Source organism: Cotesia glomerata, unplaced genomic scaffold (assembly GCF_020080835.1).
Source record: "Cotesia glomerata isolate CgM1 unplaced genomic scaffold, MPM_Cglom_v2.3 scaffold_105, whole genome shotgun sequence".
NCBI classification, from domain to species: domain Eukaryota; kingdom Metazoa; phylum Arthropoda; class Insecta; order Hymenoptera; family Braconidae; genus Cotesia; species Cotesia glomerata.
Genome location: NW_025401388.1, coordinates 1 through 24,809, shown reverse-complemented (window position 1 = coordinate 24,809; position 24,809 = coordinate 1). Strand labels below are relative to the sequence as shown.

General features: G+C 31.5%; 3 protein-coding genes across 9 annotated transcripts; 2 read left to right on the top strand and 1 right to left on the bottom strand.

Annotated features, from left to right (window-relative positions):
- Nucleotides 1-216: 216 nt before the first annotated feature.
- Nucleotides 217-2,387, top strand: LOC123273543 (the record flags this gene model as incomplete). Its single annotated transcript, XM_044740966.1, is given in 1 exon segment — nt 217-2,387. A coding segment is annotated over 1 exon segment (2,112 nt), but the record flags the coding sequence as incomplete, so codon positions are not given.
- Nucleotides 2,388-2,787: 400 nt separating this feature from the next.
- Nucleotides 2,788-9,169, bottom strand: LOC123273546 (vesicle-fusing ATPase 1-like). Of its 2 annotated transcripts, none has more exons than XM_044740974.1 (6): nt 9,018-9,169; nt 8,641-8,729; nt 8,140-8,364; nt 5,940-7,568; nt 4,424-4,582; nt 2,788-4,346 (listed from the first exon to the last, which is right to left on the bottom strand). In XM_044740974.1, exons 1-6 carry the CDS (start codon nt 9,021-9,023, stop codon nt 4,229-4,231), a joined length of 2,226 nt encoding a protein of 741 aa, XP_044596909.1. In that variant the 5' UTR covers nt 9,024-9,169; the 3' UTR covers nt 2,788-4,228. The 2 variants fall into 2 exon arrangements, with proteins under 2 accessions (XP_044596909.1, XP_044596910.1); XM_044740975.1 differs by having other exon boundaries at nt 8,641-8,726; nt 9,018-9,161.
- Nucleotides 9,170-11,251: 2,082 nt separating this feature from the next.
- On the top strand, nt 11,252-24,720 carry LOC123273544. 6 transcript variants are annotated; one of them, XM_044740971.1, is made up of 7 exons: nt 11,252-11,443; nt 12,697-15,995; nt 21,296-21,949; nt 22,036-22,174; nt 22,282-22,296; nt 22,971-23,111; nt 23,180-24,720. In XM_044740971.1, the coding sequence occupies exons 2-7, from the start codon at nt 12,732-12,734 to the stop codon at nt 23,770-23,772; spliced, it is 4,806 nt and encodes a 1,601-aa protein (XP_044596906.1). In that variant the 5' UTR covers nt 11,252-11,443; nt 12,697-12,731; the 3' UTR covers nt 23,773-24,720. The 6 variants fall into 6 exon arrangements, with proteins under 6 accessions (XP_044596906.1, XP_044596902.1, XP_044596903.1 ...); XM_044740967.1 differs by having other exon boundaries at nt 12,694-15,995; XM_044740968.1 differs by having other exon boundaries at nt 11,252-11,702.
- The last annotated feature ends 89 nt before the right edge of the window (nt 24,721-24,809 follow it).

Here is a 24,809-nt window from a genome sequence, read left to right as displayed (position 1 = left end):
TATATATATTATATATACATGTATATATGAAAAATATGTCAAAATGCATGTGGGTACTCAAATGAAAGCTCTTAATGAGAGTAACATCAGGATGAGCTTATATCTTTAAAAACTTCAATAGCTAAGAAAGTACAGTGCAATTTAACAAAAGTCATTATTTAATGAAGCAAAATTTCAGCACTAATAAAATCCTAATAAATACCATTTCTAGGTCTTCTTCGTCAGAATTCTGAAGACTCACTAGCGACAGATGAAGAAGATACTATCATTTCACACCTGCGTGACAGCAAGCTGTTCACCAACTCTAGCAGCTCTTTAGAACTGTCAATGGAAGACCGCAATTCATATTACGCTCGCAAATACCCTCGTCTGGCCAGACTAGAAGAAGTTTGTAGTCAAATAGAACAAGAATCAGAAATAGAGTTTAACAAGAGTGTCAACATCTACAAAAAATTAAACTTCACTATCCAGGACTCCAACAGCTCCGCGACTTTACTTTCAGATTCATCTACAATTGCTGGATCTGAATCTGGTTATGATGCGGAAGAGTCTATGTCTTTAACCATCCAGACAATCAGTGATTTATTAGACCATCATATCAACGATATTAACGACTCTACATCAAAGTCTTCCTCTCACACTGGCAGTTTTCAAGACTCTTTACTCTATGAGAGTTCTTTAACGAGCACTCAAACTTCGTACCAGGAATTAAAAGAGATTTTAGTACCATTGACCATTTCTGAACAAAAAATTGAAATTTTTTCAGATAATGGTAAGCTTGTCCAATTTCAAAGTCGGTTGATAAAGACAATAAGCAAACTACCCGAAGAGTTCCAGGTCGAGTTAAGAACTATTCTTGAAGAGCCTGAGGAAAATTCTCACCAGTCTGTTGATGCATTCAAGAGTTTCTTGCTGCAAGCTATGAACAACAGTCAGAGTGTCCGTGATGAACGTACTACTTACACGATAGTCAATTCATTAAAATCTGCTAAAGATTCAACCTCGACTGAGTCCCAGTCTTCCTCTCTTCATTCGGAATCATCAAAGTTAACAGATCTCAAAAATAGTGATTTGAGCGAATTGTCATTCAACACCATCGAGAAAATCTGTATGCAAGATGAATTACCCAGAACTCCAAAGCCAATGCCGGAATTGACTAAAGAGCAGAAAAAAGCACTCGAACTCTGTCGAAAGCAGGAACTTGAATTGTTGTCAGAGTCACCGTATTCATCGGGCTCCAAAAGCTCTGGAAGTAAAAGTTGTGTAGATGGTAGTCGTAAAGCTCGGTCATTGGTTTGTTCTGAAAATAAAGGGCCAGTTTCAACTTCCCGTGCTTCATCGAACAACTGGGATATTCGGAAAGAAGTTCTGCAGGCGGATCTTCGTCATAGTTGGAGGGACTCCAGAAGCAAAAAGAATGAAGAAAATAAAACACTGAACAAGTCATACGCTGATGAATTCTTGGAAAAGGTTAATAATTACTATGAAAAGTCTGATTGGGCGAAAAGACTCAGCGAGTTTGAAGAGTCCAGTGTTGAAGCAACTCCAATTGACCGTACCAAAAGTTTCAAGGCTTCTAAATTATCCAGCAAAAGTGCGATAGGAATCAGGAAAAAAAATTGCCCCAAGAGAAAAATAACAACGGGTTTTATTAAAAAAAGATCCTTGATACCCATATACAAGCCCGATTTTTGTAAATCAGCTACTATGTCAACTGCAAAGGTCTCTTGTATGCTTGATATGATTTGCTCGAATTCTAAAGAAGAGTCAAAAATACCGGCTGATGGAGAAAAAATTGCTGATACTTCGCCGGGCTTGTTTGGTAAATCTGCTTCGAGTCTTTTAACTCCCAATTGGACTTCGAAATCTGAAAAATCTGAATGTAAGTCAAGTGGAATTTCCAATTCTGAACAATTCATTCCACCGATTACTATTACTTGTTCCTCGCCAAGCATTGAGGCAATTAACTCGCCAAGCGTTGAGGTAATTAACTCGCCAAGCATTAAGATAATTCACTCGCCAAGCATTAAAGTAATTCACTCGCCCTATAACAGTCCTAAAAACTATGAAAAGATTCGGGGGCGATACTTCTGTTCACCGGGAAAAATCCCTGCTCCAAAAAGAAAAAGAATTTTCTTTCCGACTCCGAAAAAAAATATATGCTCAAAAACGTCCGAAATTAAAATTAAGAGTTCCGTTGATATATGCCGAAAAACGTCAGAAACTAAAATTAAGAGTCCAGTTGCGGCGTATATCCGCGGGGATTTAAGCGCTAGTTTCATCTCGGACCCAAATCGTGTTCATGAGTTCTTATCTAAGAAGACTTGACAAGTATTGTTCAGTAATTTTTAAATTTCTATTCTATTATGAAATTAATAAATTTATTTTATTGATTTTCTAAATCATGTTATTTTTTTTTATTATAAAATGATTTTATTGCCAAAAAGATAGTTAATTATTGTGATAAATTTAAAATAAATAATGTAATTTTTATATATATTTATACGTCAATAATATTAAAACGAACTGTGATTCAATTTAAACAACTTAAAATAATAATATTAATAAAAATAATTATTATATTAATGTACAGACTGATTTTGTAAACCTTAAATAAAAATTAAATATAAATTTTTATCACTAAAATATTTATTTTATAATTGTGAACTACAATTAATTATTATATATTTATAATTACTTATTTTTAAATTATGAATTTATAACTTTTTGATTTATTTTTTTTTAAGAAAAAATTTTTTAATGCATTGATTAAATTAATAAGACAAATTTTAATGACGCAGAAATTTTTACTTTATTTTTTATACAGATAGCTCTAAATACAATGAATCAACATTTATAATAACAATACTAGCGAAATATCTTGACTGAGATCTGTAGTAAGTTTCTTAATAATTTTAAAATCACACGATAAATAATTGACATTTAACAATAAAACATCAACTATTTAACAATAGAATAGTTATTAATATTAAAAACATAGTTGAAAAATAAAAATTCGGTACATAAAAAAACCTCTAAACAAAATGATCGATTAAAGTAAAACAAAATAAATATATCTTGTACATAAGAAATCTGTAAAAAAAAGTATTAGGCCCAGTGGCTGGAATGACGAAAAAACATAAGTATACACTTAAAAAAAAATTACGATTCAAAAATATACTGAATAATTGATAATATGCAAAAGACTACCGATATTTCAATTACAACCAATCGATCAAGCCTCACAAGTACTTAAGCCTCACAATAATCCATTTGGATCATAAATTAATACATCAGTGAACTTTTAGTTTTGTCTTATCGAAGCCTGATAATTATTGCTTTATAAATTACATTATTTTGTTTTGTATTTTTAACTAAATTACAAATAATTTATATTAACAAGCGCAATAAAAATATTTATCAATGTTATGAACAAAAAGTTACTATTTATTTACTTATTTTTTGACCGGCAAAAAAGAATGTAATTTCCTGACACTGCTCTGATAAAACGGCAGTACAATTGTCATTTTCAATTAATTAAAAGACAATTAATGCAATTAAATCTATCTGGTTGAAACTATTGCACTTTTTTTAAAGTATTTTTAACTCAACTATTTTTAATTTTATTGAAAAACAGTTTATAATTATTACAATAAATTCAACGTTTATCATTAACTTATTATCAATCAATATATAGCGTGTATATATATAGTATAATTAAATATATTTTTATTTATATATTTATTTTTGTTTAATTTCAAAGTGCATAAACTTGTTTAAATACTACCAGGTAAACGTCATCGATATATTGTAATAAAATAATTAGACACGTTTGTAATGCGTCTTGGAATGAATCCTAATTAATTTATTAGTGCATTTAAGAAGTCAGAAATGCGTTCAAGATACTAATATATTGATTTTATTTATTTCAGTCACGTGACTGACTATCCCACTTGAATTTTATTATTATTTATTTCTGTGTTTTAGTTAAATAAAACACAATCCTCCATTTAAATTATCACTTCAGTTGTGACCAGTCGACGCTTATCATATCAATACTCTGGTATTTAGACGCGAACCAGCGGTAACTTTTTTTATATCCAATTGTGCTGAATTAAAAGATCTTAGTATATTAAATATTCTAAAAATCCAGCGAATTGACTATAGGATATTAGCTAAATAAATAATTATAATTACAATTAATTGTACAGGCTTATTTGCTGATATTTTACTCAAGACCACCTTCCTCTTCGAGTTTCGACAGGAATTTAGGTATTCGGTAGCTTGGATCTACTTGTCGGGCCATGTCTATAAGTCCCAATAATTTTTTGATACCGATGAACACACTGTAATTCAATTTAATTCATTAATTAAAAATATTATAAAATCGACATCATAAATTGATTAATATTTATAATATTACCGTTTTCCTTGAAGCTTAGCGTGTAACATCGAAAGTTCTTGCTTAGTAAATACATCCTGGTCTTCTAATACTGCTAATAAATGATCGGGTGTTGATAAATTCGGCACATGAAGAACGGTATTAAATGCAGAAATCAATTTCATGTCATCTAGTACTTGTCTGAAAGCAAAAAAAAAAAATAATTTACCAACGAAAAAATATTAATACATTTGATAAAATAAATATTGTGGTTTCAATATTTTCATTTGTTCATTAAAGATAGAAAGTTAAAAGCTGTAAATACTTGGGGGTAGTTTTTGATTGCCATATGAAATAGAACAAACATATTTCGGAACTAATGAAAAAAGTCAAATACCTTACTTTCCTGTTTTATAAATTAAGTAATTGGATAAACTCATCGATACTGAAATAGTATATTACACATCTAGGGCAGTAGAATAAGAAATGTCTCAGATCACATGTGATTGTTGTCCGAGGCGAAGCCAAGGTCAATAAACATGTGATCTGAGGCTTTCTTATTTACTGCCCGTGGTGTGTATACTATTTTTCTCCTCGACGGAGGCGGAAAGCGGCATTTTCGTTTAGCGCAGCGGGAGGAAAATTGACGCTTTCCGCCCGGAGGTGAGAAAATCTTATATCATGCACTGAGAAAAAAAAATACTTTTACTCAATTAACAATTCTTAATTCCAGAAATTCGATGACGATCAAATATTCTATTATTATTAATTATTGATTTTTGAAGAGAAGAACATCAATATTTATTTTTGAATAATAGATAAACAAGAGAATAGCTTTTCTTTAATTAAATAAAAATTATTTCAATCAATTTAATAAATTCTTGAGCTAAGAATATATTCTTGAAAATTTTCAAGAACATTAATTCTTGTATCAAGAAAATTTTCTTAATAAAAGTATTTTTTTTTCTCAGTGTGGTCTATTTGAAAGTGTTATAAACTATGGAATTATAGCCTGGGGTGGTGCTTATGACAACACATTACAACCTATAGTAAATTTTCAAAATAAATTGTTAAGCAAAATGAACGTTATAGATGATTTGTTAGTACCACTGAAAATTAAATAATCATTCATTGTCCAATCTTTAACTTATTATTTTTCTGAATGTAAAATATTGTATTCTGAGAGAATGGTTAATACACGGTCCAGACAGTTAACTCTACCAAAAATTAATAGAACACTAAGTACTAAAAATTCACTTTATATTGCAATAAAGTACTTCAATCTACTTCCCAATAATCTAAAAGCTTTTAATTATAATATGAATTTAAGAAAGCATATTGTGAGATGAATTAGATCTATGATACTTTAAAATATTTGTAAAATTATTTTATGTTATACTTCTTTATATATTGTACACTACTTACTTAGTTAACTAATTATTGATATTAATTCTATAAATGTATTATATTTTTCTGGTGTCTATGCACAGGTGCTTTTTGCACCTATATAAAATGTTTACCAAGGGTGAAATAAATAAATAAATAAATAATAAAATACCTGTCACTGGTAGTACAAAGTACAAGTAATTTTTTCCCACGAGGTGGTTGTTTTTTCAACAAAACCAACAACGCTTGAAGGGTCAGATTAGAGTACCTAGGTCCAATTGACCCGTAATCTAACAGACGTTCAATATTGTCGACCAATATACAGCTGAGTTGAGAACGGTAAGCATCGTCAAAGAATTTACGTATCGTGAGACACTTGGCAGTCTCAGTGTGTCCAACCATGTCATCTGGAGTGCAAACTTTGACGAATGGAAAGTCGGAATTTTTGGCAATTTGAGCAGCCAGTGCAGTCTTTCCGCTATTAGGTGGTCCTTCCAGTAGAACCGAAACCAAACCAAACCCTTCAGAAGCCCGGGTCTTCTGAATATCCAAATTACCGTCAGCAATTATTTCAGCGACAGGACGACCCCAGTTAATGATTCCACGAGCTAGCAAGTGATCCAGTACTTCAGCGGCTGTACCGAATGCCGGTTTGACGTCGTTCTCAAGCGCATGTAGGAAGTCTGCTCTTGAAACCATCAGCTTCTCCATTGCCGAAGGGTCCAGCTCTACTTTACTGGAGACTTTTATCAGTTTATTCATAGCTGTACTCTGTGCTGCTCTTACCAAACCCTCTAACTCAGCACCACTGAAGTTTTTGGTGCGCATTGCCAGCTCTTTCAGGTCAACATCCGGAGCAATTTTATTGTGCTCACGCATTCGTGATGTATGAATATTTAAAATCTGAAATCTCCCAGTTTCATCTGGTAAACTGATCTCCATTTGCAACTCAAGCCGACCTGGACGTAGCAAAGCTTCATCAATCATGTCTCTTCGGTTGGTCATACCAATAACGAGAATATTGTTGAGTTGTTCCACACCGTCAATCTTTGACAGCAGCTGATTTACAACAGTATCATGAACCCCAGTGTTACCTGCTACACTACCACGAGATTTACAGATTGCATCAATTTCATCAAAAATAATAATATGAAGCCCACTATTTGGCCCAAGCTTCTTCTCCTCTTCCTCTGCTTCAGCAAACAGCCTTCTGATGTTGGCTTCACTCTCTCCTACATATTTGTCAAGAATCTGCGGACCATTGACGATCTTGGGCTCTCTGGCGTTCAACATAGTACCGATCTGACGAGCCATGAGTGTTTTTCCCGTACCAGGTGGCCCATAAAGCAGAATTCCCTTTACGTGTCTGCAACCCAGCTGGGTCATAATGTCAGTAGGGAACACTCTCGAGGCAAAAGCTCGTCGGAAAATAGCGCTGAACTCCTTATCAAGACCGCCGATTCCCATTTTTGCAAAGTCCCAGTCTGGATTGATGATTGACTGTCTTACTACTTTGCCTTTAGCTTTTCCAATCAAATTTAAACTCGAATTATCTGCTTTCTCAAACTGAACCACCGTGTCACCAAGACAACGACCCATTCTAGTTTTTTTGGGCTTTGATTTTTGTCCTTGCTCAATAGCAGTCACGTCAAGTGCCTCAAGATCTTTAACCACCAGCCCAAGCATTTTTTTATCGCCAAACTGAAACGCCAATTGCTGTCCCACTGTGAATGCATGTCCGGAAAATTTGAAAAGAAAATCCTTGACCATTAAATCGGTGTCATACGGCTCCGTTGTTGTTCTAAAAATAAAATAAAAATCAATCATCCGTTTTTTTTTCATCCTTTTTTTTTTATTCGATCTCAACCAATTCTTCGGAATTATTTATATAGAAATATGATAAAAAATTACTTTAATTCTTAGTGGGAAATAAGGACTCAATTTCTTGTGGACTATTTTTTATTTCATCGCCAACGTTTCGTCAGTAATTCCTGACTTCTTCAGGGCTCAAAATTTAAAATTACTCCACAATTGTCATCAATATAAATCTTAAAATGCCCCAACTGGCAGAACAATACATACAGAATACAATTTTAAAATGATAAATAAAAGTAATTTCAAAGCAATTTCTTATTCATCATTTTAAAATTGTATTCTGGATGTATTGTTCTGCCAGTCGGGGCATTTTAAGATTTATATTGATGACAATTGTGGAGTAATTTTAAATTTTGAGTCCTGAAGAAGTCAGGAATTACTGACGAAACGTTGGCGATGAAATAAAAAATAGTCCACAAGAAACTGAGTCCTTATTTCCCACTAAGAATTAAAGTATTAATAAGACAAGGACATATACATCATGGATAAAAAATTACTTTGTCTTCTGCAGAAAATCAGCTTCCAATACAATAGTACCTAAGAAGTTAGAACTTGATGATGCGTCGAACTGATATGGACGTACGTCTATTTCCTGGTCTACAGAAAGTGCCGCCCACTTTCTTTGCGGTAAACTAAATCCCACACATCCACGAGGCACGTCGTTGTGTGTCTCGACGGTAAATACATAGTTTTGATTAGGCAATGTCGTTACCTCGATATATCTATCAACACAAAAATTATATATAATTAAAAAACTAATCACTTAAGTAATTAATTATCACTTGAACTTAAAAAAAATAACATGACATTAAAGTTAGCAGTTACTTGATAATTTTTCAATTTTATTTAATAAATAAATTAGCTCCGAAAAATTATTTCTAAAAAATTAAATTTTTTATTTATTTAATTTTCTAAATGTCAATTTAATTGTTAAAAAAAAATTCTTAAAATTATAAAATATCTGCTAAATAAATTTTCATAAAAATAACAACACTTACTTGACATCTTTTGGAAAGTCAACAGGACTAATCGCAGCACAATTCCTTAAACTGAGCTCGTCCGTAGGACATCTTATCGCTCGCATCTTCTGTAATAAACGTCAACAATATGTAGATTATTGATAACATAACAACGTACATAAATTTAATTAACTATATCTATTAAATAATCAATATTAAAATATATGTAATCTAGTCTGTAACAATGATTTAAATAATAGCTTAATGGCGTCATAAATTACAAACATCTTTTGCAAGTCAGTAAAATAATTAGTTTCGTGTAACAATCTATGACAACGTCATTGTCAATTAAATGTTATCATATAAAAAACTCGCGCTCTTATTAATAAATAATGAGTTTTTCTTCAAGCACTTACCATCATTTTTGCTATATTTGTGTACTATCTCTCCCTGACAATGATTTTTACGCGACTATTTAACACGTAGTATGGATCTCTGCAATGCAGAAACTTCCAACGTTAATGTACCAAAATCTCCTTGTCAATTACCAACATTACCGCCAATTATTCTCCTTGCCTCCGAAAAATTAACCAATCAAATTGTTTCTTCTTTAGACATTTCACTGAGCAGAGTTGGCGCCACTGATGAACTTATCGATTTTTGACAGCCAGCGCGGTCGCTGTTATTTTTAGAAACTAAATTATTAACAGCTGATGATAAATTGGGTGAATTCATTTATTAAGATCCAGGTCCAGGTCATCTACACCCTGCACCGTCTATGATTGATTTGTACTGAGTATTGACATAGCACGAGTTTACGTAAGGGGTAAGATTAATTTATATTTTACTTTTAATAAATTAATCAAGTATTTAATTTATCAAATTGAAATTCGTTAAAATTACTTGAAAATTTTTTTTCAGACTCCAAAATGGCTTTGCAAACGACACTTTACAATATCTTCTTCAAACGTACGTCAACATTCATGGCCTCTATTATGGTCGGAACATTTTTCTTTGAACGAACGTTGACTGTTGCTTCTGATGCTATTTTTGAGAGAGCAAATAAAGGAGTAAGTTATATAGTTAATTAATTTAACTAAAACATTAACCAAACCATCAATCATGTTTTTAATGTCTTAATTAAAAATCAGCTGCTAACCCAAAAATAACAAAGTTAAAAAAAAAATTAATTGTCACCTTAATTGGAGTTTTTAATTAAAATTTAAAAATATGACAGAAATTATTTTTTAATTAAATTATGATACTAAAGTTAGCCGACGTTTTTAATTTTTTGATTTTTTTTAATAATTCAATTAGAACAAAATAATATTTTTAAAAAATTGCACTTACAGTTTTTGAATTTTTTTACAAATGAATTTTTTTTTCTTTTTTTTTTTGTAGTCATTTTTTCAATAAAAAAAATTTTTTTTAATTTTTAAATGTCGGCTAACTTAATTTTTAAAATTAAACTACATACTTAAAATGAAAATAAAGTTAGCCGACACTTAAAAATTTTTATGATTTTTTTTTATTAAAAAATTATTACAAAAATATAAAAAAAAAATTTTTCATTTGTTAAAAACTTCAAAAACTATAAGTGCCATTTTTTAAAAATATTTTTTAGTTATAATTTAATAAATTAAGCAAAGTAAAATAAAAAATGTCGGCTAATTTTATTATCTTAAATTGTCAATAATTCTAAAATTAGTCGACATTTTTAATTTTTTTTCATTAATTAAATTAGAACAAAAAAATATTTTTAGAAAATTGCACTTACAACTTTTCAAATTTTTTATAAATGAAAATTAAAAAAAAATTTTTTTTTTAATAATTTTTTCAATAAAAAAAATTCTAAAAATTTTCAGATGTCGACTAACTATGAAAATAAAATTAGCAGGCAGCTGACAATCTTTAGAATTTTTTTTATTAATAAAATTATTACAAAAAAATTGCACATGTAAAAAATTTGAAAAACTTCACGTGCAATTTTTTAAAAATATTTTTTTATTGCTAATTCAATGAATAAAAAAAAAAAAAAAAAATTTTTCGCTGTCGGCTAATTTAAGTTTCATGGCTTACTTAATTTTCATAAAATGACAAAGTGGTTTTAAGAATTGCTTTATTAAGCACTAAATTTAATAAAAATTATTGATCAGCTGGCGAGTTATAATTCACGATTGATTTTTTTTTTTTGCGTAACTAATTAATTTTAAACAATTATTTATTTTATAAATCTAATAATAATTTTCTTTTGAATTTTCAGAAACTGTGGAAGGACATCAAACACAAGTACGAGAAATAAATAGAAAAATGTTTTCTCCAACTCTTAGATAAATAAAAACTATTTAATTAAATCTAAATCTATTACTTTCATTAATTATGTCACGTTTAAGTAACATGCATCAATGTAAATAAATATAATCAATGTGCATGTAAAATGCAATTATAATTATAATTATCCTCCAACCAAAATGCTCTTTTAAAAATAATTTCTGAAATAAAAAATAGATTTCACGAAAAAGCGGGTTCTTAATTTTAATTAATAAAGTAAGTAAAATTGAAAACAAATAATTTTTTTCACCCTTATAAATAATAACATACATTGTACAAAGTAGAGTATAGTAACGTTATTGTTTTGTAGCAATTACCTGGGTCATGCGCAGTTGAATTCAGTGACGTTTTATAAAGCAATTGCACCTGTATCATTTACAGTAATAACATATATCTATACACATGCCCAGTCTATGTGCAATAAAAAAAAATACTGTCATTCTCATTAGCGTATGGACGTTAGTAAAAAAATCACTAGGATGAGTAGTGTGTGAATTCATCAAGGACAAAAGTAATTACCAATTTATTTACCATTAACTAAACCAGCCATTGATAATCAGAGCTGTCAAAATAAATAAAACTCCAATACTATCTTCTAATATATTACTCATTTAAAATTACTAACAAAAAAATAAAACAAAGAAAACAGATATATACATTATAAATTAAATATATATTATTTTTTTAAGTGAATAATAATTATTACGTCATCTAGTGGTGAAAACTTCCTGCTTTCCATAACCTATCGACTTCCTCAACTACTCATTAATGTTTGTAAATAATCATTTTAATAATTTATTTTTTTATCTCTATGTATTTATCAAGTGTCTTATTTTCGGATATTTGTCTGTTTAAATTGTTAAATATTTAACAACGATATCAACTTGTTGGAAAAGTAGTCAGCAGTATTGTATTGTTTGTCTGATTGTTAAAATAAAAATCTGTGACTACCTATTTGTGCATTAGAAAGTTTAACAATGATGAATAATTGTGATTTATATATGTATATCAACAATCATAATTATTTATATTATTATTATTAGTGTTATATTTTAATCTAATAAATATATGGTCTGTGATACGTTGTTTAAATGTCAAACAACAGAAGTATTGAAAGTGTGTCAATTATATACTATTTTTGCTTATAATTGTCATTCAAGACTCTTGAGTAATAAAAAATTTAAATACTTAAAATCATTTACTATTTTTTATTTAATTTAATATAAATATAATTTTATAAATATTCAAGATTCTTTAAACGTTAGTTTTAATTTTACTTTACAAATTAATTATTACTAAATTAAATTATGAAAATTAATTTAACAATTTTTAAAATTTTATAGCAATTAAATTATGGTAAAAAAAAAATTGACATGCAAAAATTTCAAAAAATAAAAAATTCAATTTTAAAAAAATAACTTTTTTAAACAAATTTTTTTGTTAAATAAATTTGAAAAATTCTCAAATGACTGCTAACTTTAATGTCATTAAATTATGAAAATTAACTTAGCATATATTTAACAATTTTTAAAATTTTATAGCAAATAAATTATGGCAAAAAAAAAATTGACATGTAGAAATTTCAAAAAATAAAAAATCCAATTTTAAAAAAATAACTTTTTTTGTTAAATAAAATTGAAAAATTCTCAATTAATTGCTAACTTTAATGTCATAATTAAATTTTTTTATTTAATAATTTATGATAAGTAATGATTTTTATTGATAAAAATAATTAATAGTTTGTATTTTGTTTAATTTCAGTAGCTGTAGGAGGATAAAAATGTAAATATAATATTGTCATGAGTGGTCCAGACCTTCGAGAGCACTCATACGTGAAAGTGCTGTATGACTTTCAATATAAAACAACAGAAGGTCGAGAGATAGCCATAAAAAAGAATGAAAGATTGTATTTGTTACAAAAAACAAATGCTGATTGGTGGCAAGTCGTCAGGACCTGGGAGCAGACATCTTTTTACGTACCTGCTACGTACGTCAGAGAGATGTCAAAGAGTGGCGGTAACCAGAAAAAGACATCTGACGAGGATAAAGATGTAGCATTTGAGTCATTAGATGGCCCAAAGTACAAGAACATGCCCAAGGAGACATCCAGTGCGATGAAGAACGTCAAAAAGTGGCTGGCTGGAGCTATGGACAGCAAGCAGGAGTCTCCAGCTTCTTCAACTACCGCTTCCTCGTCATCTCTGTCCAAGTCTCTCTACATTACAGATGAATCTCATAAACACAATGCTATGGATTACCAGTCACGCGCGGAATTAAAAGTCGGCTTAGCCGCTATAAAAGCAAAATCTTTGGAGCGAGATCGCGAAAGAAGATCCACGTACGAGAGACAGAAATCAGAGCAGCCTGTTGAAATAACTAAATTCAAAAAACGACCCAATGAAACGCCAAAAAAATTGCCCAACACAATGGGCATCAAAGATATTGATTTAGACTTGCTATCTTCTCCTTCTTCGTCTTACAAGCTTACCAAGAGTTTTTCCACGAGCCCAAAGTCGTTTGACGCGCCTGCAGCAAGAATAGAAATACCGCTGCCTGACCCTTTCAGACAGGAATTGAAGAGCAGCTTAGATCGTCGGCGCAAGATATCTGACAATGCCGATTACGATAAACTCGTTCAAGAAAACCGTAATCATGAATTGAATCGACAGTCGAGAATAAGAACTAAATCCTCCCATTCAGACGACTCTCAATTGGAAAGCGATAATGATGAAAGATTTTTATCGCGAGTCGATGAGAATCCCAAGAGACTAGACAAGCCAGAGTCCAAGCTCAGTGTCTCGCTGAGAGAAGACTCAGGTACTCAAAGCGGTCGTCAAAGTCCCAGTGTATCCAATAGAAACAGCAGGAGTTTAGATTTAGATTCAAAACAATCTTCTCTTCGCACTGAGAGGAGTTTAAGCCCGAAACCAAATTACGGAAGACAATTAACTGTCGCTGGACAGATTGCTGATGAAGGAGATTCTAATAATGCAAGCAGTGATTGCAAAATTCTTAATGACAAGCGTCGCACTTGGGCCGTCGAAGAATTGATGTCTGAGTTGACGCAGATGTGTCGTGAGAGAGTAAATAATAAAAAGCCACCAAACTTTCAGCTGAAGAGCACGGAAATAAAAGGAAACTTTGATCCGTTGGATGAACTCACTCGGGAGCTACATGAGATGAATTTACAAAGATCTGAGGGAAGTACTCCGCAAGGAGAGACACGGGGTGAATTTAAATCCAATGATGGCTCGCCCAGCAATGTTTGCAAGATATCGATAAACTCTACAAGTGGGAGTAGAACACATGATTTAAATTCAATAAATACAACAGTTGTGATTGGGAGAGACGACGATGAACTTGAGGATATTACTGAGCACTCAAATATATCCGAAGCTTCTGATTTGTCGGATACTTCTTTAGCGTTCCGTTATCCGAAAGTCGAAAAGTCAACGTTTACTTTTCGCACTGGTGAAGTATTACCGCAATCTAAACCACTAAAGTCACCGAAGTCACCGAAAATAGACGAGTACAACGAGGCTAACATATTGAACGACTGCTCACCGGATGATAAATTTGATAATCGATCATTATCACTTGATAAGCAATCGCATTATCTTAAGAGCGCGACAATTACAACAACAACGACAGCGAATAATGATACGAGTCACTCAAGTCCGGACAATGATCACGAGTCATCGGGTTACTCTAACTTTAAAATGCGTCACACGGGTAAAGTTAAAATGCGTCCTAAAGCAAAAGTTAAATCTGATGTTGGTGAAACGCAAGGAGAATTAAAATTAACACCGTCGTTGGAAAAACTTGCCAGTGAAATTCAATTTTTGCCGGCTAAAAAAGCAACTGTTGTTAATCATCACACCAGCAATCACAATCATAATCATAGTCATAGTGATAGTCATAGTCATAATCATAATCATAATAGTAATAATAAAATATATAAAAATACGTCGTCGTTAAACGAAAGTATGAGTGACGGTGACGCGTATGACGACAGTGGTATCCACGACGAAACGTATAGATCTGAAGATTCTGGGAGTGGCAGGCGTAATATTATTTACAGTAATAGCTTCAAAACAAAGCGTGAAGGCAGGTATTTTCATCGCCATGAATTTACTGATGATGATGATGATGATGAGGATGATGATGATAATGACGACGATGATGAGGACGATGACGGGATAATTAGTGCTGCTAGAAAGTGCAATTTAAAGAAGAGCTCGACGCTCCATTGTGCTACAATACCTGAAAACTATCGCCGGTTCAGAATTAGCAACGACTTTGCCGCTATTCTGGCGAGATCCAAGAGAAGAAGCAGGAGTTTGAGTGACTTGAATTCTTTTGAAGATGAAGAAGATATCATGGAAGAAAATGTTACTTATCCCCAGAATTCACCCAAGATAAAACCGGTGCCTCTCCCGAGGACCAAGATCCCGGCGATAAAATCCGAGGATGAGTTTTCAACGAGGCTGGAAGACAAGCGGGAAGAAATGGGGACTGTTGCGCCGCTGCCCAGGAAAATTACTACCAAGAAAGACTACCCGGAGGTTTGGGTGAACTCGAAGCAAGTTTCAGGGTACAGAGGCCAGACACCGGAGGTTGATATCGAGTCCAGCACTGCCGTGGGCTTCAAGAGCTTGCTTTGCACTTCTGATAGTGGCTCGGATAACTGCCTTCAATCAAAAGAACTCGTAAACAACGATTCCAACGAACGTCATGATAGTTATAATTATAGCAGTAATTTTAAGAACCGGGGACTGGAAAAATCGAGCTCTGGGGCAAACTTGAGGAAAGATGGAGCTAAAGTTAGAGAAAGTCCGTCAGATGAACAAATTCTTAGCTCCAATGCTAGTTCTGAAGCTCTTCAGAGTCAGTCGGAGTCTGAATTTACCGGTGGGTTGGACGCTTCTTCGCAACCGAGTCCTGTGAGTACCAAGGTGGCCCCAGAGTGCTACGAGTGTGCAATTGATTTGCCGCCTGGTTGGACACAAAAGTATGATCCTCATACTGATCAAATTTGCTTCATCAATGAACAGGGTGATAAGGTGAGTTTATTTTTTTTGATATTATTATTTAATGATAAAATTTATTTATTTTAATCTATATTATTAAGAAAATAAGCAAAATTTTGTGGCCAGTGTATTTTTATGATAAAATGGGTTTTTATGGTTAAATTTGGTATTGTTGGAAAAGTCTTGATCTGGAGTTTTGCTTTTTCAAGGTTTCATATTATTCTCACCAATAGTCAATTTATGATGATAAGTATTTAGGCTGCATTTGAAAATGCTCTATTTCTAGATACGTAATTAAGAAATGACCTTTTATTTTGTGAAATATTGACATTTTTAAAGATATAAGCTCACCCCGATGTTACTCTCATCAAGACCTTTCATTTAAGTACCCACATCAATTTTTCATATATTTATATATTTTATATATATCATATAAATATGTATATATGAAAAATATATCAAAAATGCATGTGGGTACTCAAATGAAAGCTCTTGATGAGTGTAACATCGGGATGAGCTTATATCTTTAAAAACGTCAATAGTTAAGAAAGTACAGGGAATTTTAATAAATATCTTGTGAACTATTGACATTTTTAAAGATATAAGCTCATCCCGACATTACACTCATCGAGACCTTTCATTTGAGTACCCACATCAATTTTTCATATATTTTATATATTTATATGTATATTATATATATGTATGTATGAAAAATATATCAAAATGCATGTGGGTACTCTAATGAAAGCTCTTGATGAGTGTAACATCGGGATGAGGTTATATCTTTAAAAACGTCAACAGTTAAGAAAGTACAGTGCAATATAACAAAAATCATTATTTAATAAAGGAAATTTTTATTTATTCATAGTTCACAAGTCACGGCAGTCACATAGTAACTGCAGGGTTACTAGTTTAAATTTATTTTGTTAGTTAATTTATTAATAAAAATAAGTTATTAGATAAATTTAATATCTATTAATTATGACTTATGACAATTGTAAAACAGATGCGAAACTTGAGAATGTTTATTGTGGGAGTCTAAAAATAAAATCCATTAGGGAATAGTGACAAGCAGAAAAATCAACGATAATGCAGAGTACACATGTGGTGTTAGATACCCAGTTAAACATAATTGTCGTCAGTTCACCGCCCAACGACCAATTTATTTACTAATTCCATGGAGGTAATTAGTGGCTCCGAGCGATGACATCACCTCGGATAATTGGATAAAATAGATAGTCATATGCACCCGGGTACATGCGTCAGAATTGAGAGAAGGAATACTCACCAGTATCTCGACTCGTGGAATTGAGCTTGACCCTACGAGTTGAACCGGTAACCCGTGACTAAACCCATTGGTCCACTGGATATGAATCTTCGCTTAACTGCTCCTTATAAATTATTCTACAAGTATCCATTTATTGTCTTGAATTTTTCAATAAAGTCAAACTGTGATGTGACTTTAATTGTAAATTAGATCCAAAGATCAACTATGACCCAAGATTCAGAATAACACATTATTATTCAATTATTTATTTAAATTATCAATGAGCAAACATTTTTTAAAACTTATTTAAGATAGATGAAATTTCAGAGTTGTCGTTGTTGCAAGAAAGTTCAGTTGTAAGAGGAATTTTTCGATATCTTCCCCCAGAAATTCTGATCGCACAAGTACAAGAGGACCCTCTGTGCTTTCTTTAACGCCTCTTACGACTACAACAACAAATATGTGTATACTGCTATGCAGCGTCTCGTATCAACTGCACACCCTCAATCTAAGACGTAAAGTATCATCTGACGCTGGCATTCATATTCACTTAGGTATCAACGGTCATGTTTAATCAGTGTGCGTCTACGCTAAGCTCAAATACACTATTATGTATCTTAAATGTTCAATATAGTAGTAATATAGCATAGTACATGTATATGTATTTATGAAGCAAGAGCAAAGGCTACTAACCCGCTTGAGCAGCAACATTGAGCCAGATAGAGAGAGAAGGATCGACTAATATAAGCTAAAGGCTAAAGACATGGAGCTCTTGTGTGAATCACATGTGTGTATAGTAGTTTTGAGTGAAGGCATTGAGCTTTCAGTCTCAACTGATGTAGTCAGTAAGCGACGCGAATACTTCCGAGTAGTTTGGAACCACTGATGCGATTTACCACTCAAATTACTAGTGTCTTATTCTATACCTTATTATTAATTTTTATATTTATATTATAAAAATTATTGCTTTGCAATAATACCAAGTTAAGTGGGCTTTTGTTATTTTTTAATATCAAAACCATTGAACGAAAAAATGCTCAGTCATTCAATTTATTTAATTAATTGTTCATTTGTGTTATCAATTACAAGTTGTTAAAGAAGTCTGTTTATTATTAGAGCACTAAAGATACTGTTAAATATTTTTTATTCACTATTTAGTTTAAAAATTAAACTCTCAAGTGTTTGCAAAACCGCGTTTGGTAACGCGAGGATGTGGTTAGCTTTTGAACTGACGTAAGCCCGGCTAGAAAAAGCCTGCGGTGGTTTCAGCTCAGATAAGTAAAGCGTGAAACTATAAAAAACTACCAGAACAAATTTAACCGTAGTAAATTTAGTAGTTTTATATAATTGGAATCAATTTAATTTAGCTACGATGAATGACGAGCAGAGTTTAATGGAAGAGAAGAGCATTCTCGCATGTGTTGCACGTGTTATTGGGCATAATCCGACAACTAGTACTAATTACGGTTTATCGAGTTTCTCCAAGGCTGAGATTCCCGCCTACGAATGGCTGTCTGACGATCTGAGGAGCAAAATAATTCAGAGTTGTCAGCACGTTCCTACAAGACAGGGGTACCCTGTTGTCGACTGGTTGAAGCAGATAAGGAGCAACTGTGATTTTTGTGAAACTGGAACCATGTCTCAGACGACAATCAATGTCACTACTAACTCAAATATTAATTATAATAATTTTTATTTAAATTCCAGTCTTGACAGTGATAACACCAGAGACGTTGATGATGAATCAAGCAATTACGATGAAGAGATTAATAATATAGAGTGTGAATTAAACCCAAAAGGAAATCCGGAAAATGAGCTTGTGGGAACTAGTCCATGCACAAGAGTAGGCGAGGAGCATAATAAGGAAAATAATATTAATATTACAAGCGAGGAAGTGGGATTCTCGGGCTGCTTAGATGACGTCGCTGACTCTGATAGCGAAAATGTTGATAATTCGAGCAATATGAGTGAGTTTATGCCCGATGGACAGTTCCCGGACACGAGCAGTCACAGTTGGTCTTTTTCTGAGCTCACAATGTACCCCAGGAGAGTTGTGTGCTGCGTTGATTTGATTCGCGATGAAAGCGGGTACTTTACGTCCTGCCAGACCAGCTCTTTTGAAGATTTACCGGAGCCTAAGTTGGTTATGGAGCATGATGACACGGATGCTTTGATGGTGTGTCAAAAATTCCTGGATGAAACAACCTCGGTGATTGCTAATGTTGATAGATTACGAAACGATTCATTGGGGAGTATGTCAACACTTCCTGGATCGTGCGACATCGGTTCTTATGAAGCTAGTTATCATTTGGTGGAAGAGAATACTGATTTACATACCAGCGGTAGTAGTACTACCAGCGAACCGATCGTTATGAATTGCGAAAATAACTTGTCATTAAGTAATGTCAATTTAAAAGTGAACGTGACGTTTCCGAGTGATGCGGATGCAGCTGCCGCTGGTAATGTGCGTTGGATACAAACTTTTAATGATTTTGATTCACATGACAGAAATAGTAAAAGTATAAGTAATAATAATAATGTTATTTATGATTATGATTGTAAGTTTGTGTCTAATGAACAGTTGTATAAATCTTGTGATAATTTAGACACGGATAATACGCGGCTATCTAAAATGGAAGACTCAATCGGGTCTGGAAGCTCGTATTTGCAGGAGGTTGATGAAGAAGTGGAGGAGTGTACGTCATTTGATGATAAATATTCCCAGACAGTTATTTATGAAAATTGGAATACGTGTTTAACCAGTGAATGCTCGTCACAGTCGCTGGATGATACTCGAACCTCGGAATTTTATTCGCCGGTGGAATTTAATGAAACGGCCTTTGATGAAGCTGCGGGTATTAATAATTTTTGTGACTATGATGATGATACTGATGATAATTATAGTGGCGTTGATAAATTTAGACAGAGAAAAGGATCTACTTCGAGTGATATTTTAATGTGGAAAAGAAATTTATTGCTTTTTAATATGGATGATGAAGACGATATGCGACAGGTATTAACATATTCATAATTTCATCTGGAAGAAATTTTTATTGAAGAAATTATTTTCACGCTTGGGAGATTTATAATCACTAGTTACCTTGCAGTCACTATGTGACTGCCCGGACATGTGAACTATAAATAAATAAAATTTTACTCTATTAAATAATGACTTTTGTTAAATTGCACTGTGCTTTTTTAACTATTGACGTTTTTAAAGATATAAGCTCATCCCGATGTTACACTCATCAAGAGCTTTCATTTGAGTACCCACACGCATTTTTGATATATTTTTCATATATACATATATGTAATATATATAAATATATAAAATATATGAAAAATTGATGTGGGTACTTAAATGAAAGGTCTCGATGAGTGTAATGTGAGAGTGACCTTATATCTTTAAAAATATCATTAGCTGACAAGATTCAATGTCATTTCTTAACTATTGATGTTTTTAAATATATAAGCTCATCCCGATGTTACACTCATCAAGAGCTTTCATTTGAATACCCACATCAATTTTTGATATATTTTTCATATATACATATATGTAATATATATAAATATATAAAATATATGAAAAATTGATGTGGGTACTCAAATGAAAGGTCTCGATGAGTGTGACATCGGGATGAGCTTATATCTTTAAAAATGTAAATAGTTCACAAGATACAAGGTTATTTCCTAATTATGTATCTTTTTCTTATTCTTTTAATAATATAGATTATTAAAATATTTTAATATTTTATATATCATTTTGTTCAAGGTCCAATTATCATTTATCATTATAGTAAATTTGATAAATTAATTGAATTAGGCTATCTATTGCAACTATCCTGATTTATTATTTTTTTTTTTTCATATAAAACTAAAATTATAAATGAATAAAAATTTTTTATAATTATTTGAATAATTAATTTTTAGTTTATTTAACTTTAAGAAGTATAATAAAATAATAAGTATTTTTAATTAATATTAGGCAATTTTAGTTATGATTATTTGCTATTTTTTTATAATAAAAAATTATAATATTTATAAAAAATAATATTATTTGTTCCAGTGGTTTTCTTCAAACGACGATGAAGGCAAGATATACTTTTTCGAGGAGAACAGCAATGAATCTTCATGGGTACTACCAACAGTCACGGCTAGCAAATCTCAAAGCAACGCACCTGCTCATAAAGAAGAAAAGCCGATGGAAGAGGATAGTAACGCAACAAATGAATTTTCTCAACCAGAAAATCCTCAAGCTGGTGCACCTTACACCAATCAAAACTCGAGTAATAATGACGCGGTGTCAGTATCTGGGTCAAAAAAGCCGGGACTGAGCGACTGGCCTCAGCTGTCATTCGACGGGAATATGATAATTCTCAAAGAGGGCTCTATAAGTCGCACCAAGATCACGGAAAACGGAAAAAAACTACGCAAGAACTGGAGTACTTCCTACGCCGTGCTTACGGAATTATTTTTGCTTTTTTTCAAAGACTCGAAAACATTTAATACGATGATGAAGAGCGGTCAGTCGCCTATAGCCAAGCCCGACATATCGGTTGATCTGAATGGGGCGATTATTGAGCCCGGCGAGCGAGCTAGTAGCAGAAAAAATGTTTACATGATTAGTACCGTACTTGGTCTTCAAGTACTTATTCAAAGTGATAACACAGCACTCGCTGCTGAATGGTTTCAAGAGATACATGGAGCCATACGAAAACTGGTAATACTTTAAACCACTGTACAAAGTATAAATGATAATATTATACTATAAATTAGATTTTAATTTACTTATTAATTTTTTTTCAGCCATTCAGCTTCAAATCTCAAGCAAAGCCTTTTGCTGGACCACCGGAAGTACGTAAGATCAGTAATAGTAAATTATCGACTGATCAATCTGAAGAGTCAAAGAAGTCATCCAAGGTCGCAAGATCTCGATCTATGAAAAGTAAATATTTATTTAAGTCTAATGTAGACACGATCACTCGTAGGCATTGTAGTTTAATGCATGTAATTAATTTTGGTAATTATTAGTTTCTTTTTTTTTTGTTTTAGCGGGCTTTGGTGACGGTATAAATTTTTAAGAGCTTAATAATTTTTCTAATTAAGTAAAAGACCCAGTTATTGAAGCTTGCAATTTTATTTTAAATTAAAAAAAAAAATCCATTCCAATAAATTAATAAATACAATTTATGGATTATAAATTTTTAAATAATTTTTTGAGAACATTTTATTTTTTTAATTGGAATAAAATTACAAGTATCAAACAACTACACTGAGAAAAAAAAATACTTTTACTCAATTAACAATTTCTTGGTTCAAGAAATTCAAATTACATTAAAGTTAGCTGACATCTACATGTCAATTTTTTTTTCTTATTTTTTTTTGGCATAGTTTATTTGTTAACAAAAGTTTTAAAAATGATTAAATATCTGCTAAATTAATTTTCATGAAATTCGATGACGATAAAATATTCTATTAATATTAATTATTAATTTCTGAAGAAAAGAGCATCAATTTTTATCTTTGAATAATAGATAAACAAGAGAATAGCTTTATTTAAATTAAGTATTTTAAATAAAGCTAATTTCAATCAATTTAACAAGTTATTGAGCTAAGAATATATATTTTCTTAACAAAAGTATTTTTTTTTCTTAGTGTAAGCCAATGTCGATAACTAAGTCTTTTAACTTAGTTATTTATAAATAAATGACTAATTAGTATGTTTTTTAATTATTAATTAGCGGTAAAAAGACTTGATGACTCGCTTGAAGATCTGAGCGGAACTGTTGCTGAAAGACAGACTAAAATAAAGGCTAAATTACGTCGATTTTTCCAACGACGTCCTCCCGTTGAATCTTTAGTTAAAAATGGAATTTACAAAAGTAAGAATCTATAATTAATTAGTAATGTAAATTATTGAGTTTTATTAATTTTGTTAATGTAAAATTAGATGAACCGGCGTTTGGCTCTTATTTAAAAGACGTATGTCCAACGGAGCATCCACGAGTGCCCCTGTTCGTTAAAACATGTATCGAAGTGCTAGAAAGTAATGAAGAAAACATGAAGACTGACGGTTTGTATCGAGCCAGTGGGAATTTGAGTCAAATCCAAAAAATACGGCTGCAAGTTGACCAGTACAATCTCAGCGTTTTATCTCAAGAGGAAGACGTTCATGTGTTGACTGGTGCATTAAAATTATTCTTCCGCGAGCTTAAGGAGCCGTTGATACCATCGAGTTTTTTCAAGGAAGCACTTAATGCCAGTATGCTGAAGAAAACCTCCGCAAAGATACAATGCTTCCGCGACATTGTTAAAGCATTACCGCCGGCAAATTATGACACGCTGCAGTTTTTACTGAAGCATCTTTTAAAGGTAACTTCTTACCAAGAGTTCAATCGTATGCATATACCAAATTTGGCGATAGTATTTGGTCCAACGTTGATGTGGCCAGCTGAAGAAAGCGCAAATATGGCTTTAGATCTTATGCAACAAAATTTAGTTATCGAATGCCTTTTGTCTGAGTACAATAAGATTTTCAAATAGATTATATATTATTTATTTTTTAATTAAAATATTAATTAATCATTTACAAGTTATATTAATTAATTAATTATTAAAAGATAAAATAATAGAGGGTGAATTATAACATGAAAGTAACAGCCACCCTTTTAATTTTTTGAATCATTCCGACGAATTTAGTGCATTAAAAGGTATCAATTTATCATAATATGTATTTTTTGAAAAATAATTATTTTAAGGTAGCAAAGAAGAAATTATAAAAAAAATATTATTGCGTTTAAATATTAAACTTGCGATTGTTTAAATAAAAATGCCATTATCAGATTGCAAAGTATTTTTCTTCGTTGGTAAAAAGTTTAACTTTATGCACAAATCATGTTATTATTATTAATATTATATAAAAATAATTTTTTTAATTATACAAAAATAAATAATATATATTATATACGTACAGCTGGGCAATGCATGAGCTCGGTTGAAATTATTAAACGTTAAAAAGTAAATAACTAAAATGTGATTGTATTTATGTAAATAACCTGGAGAAAAAAATAATATTTGTTGAGACAAATTTAGGCAGCAGGAAACAGCCGGTTTATAAATCGTAACATCACTCCATTAGGACTGTTTATCAATTTAAGTATTAATCTATTAATTAATTATTCATTATCATTATTAACGAACAAATCAATGCCTCTTACAACATTCCCTATGAAATGACTGTGACGATAATTCGTAATTTCCATAATATTATTGATAAAGTAACGCCAGTCAAATCTAGTGGTTTAATATATTAAAAAATAATTTTTTTTATTTTTAATCGATCAATCAACAATTTATTATTCATCACTTTCAATTACAAGCTACTGATATTTTGCATGGTACCATAATTATAGTGTTCTATTTCCCTTAAAATAGAAATAAATAGATAATCATATAGCATAATTATTATATAGATATACATCACAATTATTTGGTAATGAATTATGGATTTTAAAATAATATTTTACGTCCAAATAAAAATTTAAAAATTGTTTAGAATCTTTAAAAATATATATGATAAT

Bases quoted from the DNA above. Each gene is read 5' to 3' on its own strand.
- LOC123273546 (XM_044740974.1), bottom strand. The intron at 8,365-8,640 runs GTAAGTGTTGTT...TTGTGTTGATAG, and splicing joins GACTTTCCAAAAGATGTCAA to ATATATCGAGGTAACGACAT. The intron at 4,347-4,423 runs GTAATATTATAA...ATTGAATTACAG, and splicing joins GCTAAGCTTCAAGGAAAACG to TGTGTTCATCGGTATCAAAA.
- LOC123273544 (XM_044740971.1), top strand. From the start codon at position 12,732: ATGAGTGGTCCAGACCTTCGAGAGCACTCATACGTGAAAGTGCTGTAT. The intron at 15,996-21,295 runs GTGAGTTTATTT...TATTTGTTCCAG, and splicing joins TCAATGAACAGGGTGATAAG to TGGTTTTCTTCAAACGACGA. The intron at 21,950-22,035 runs GTAATACTTTAA...ATTTTTTTTCAG, and splicing joins ATGGAGCCATACGAAAACTG to CCATTCAGCTTCAAATCTCA.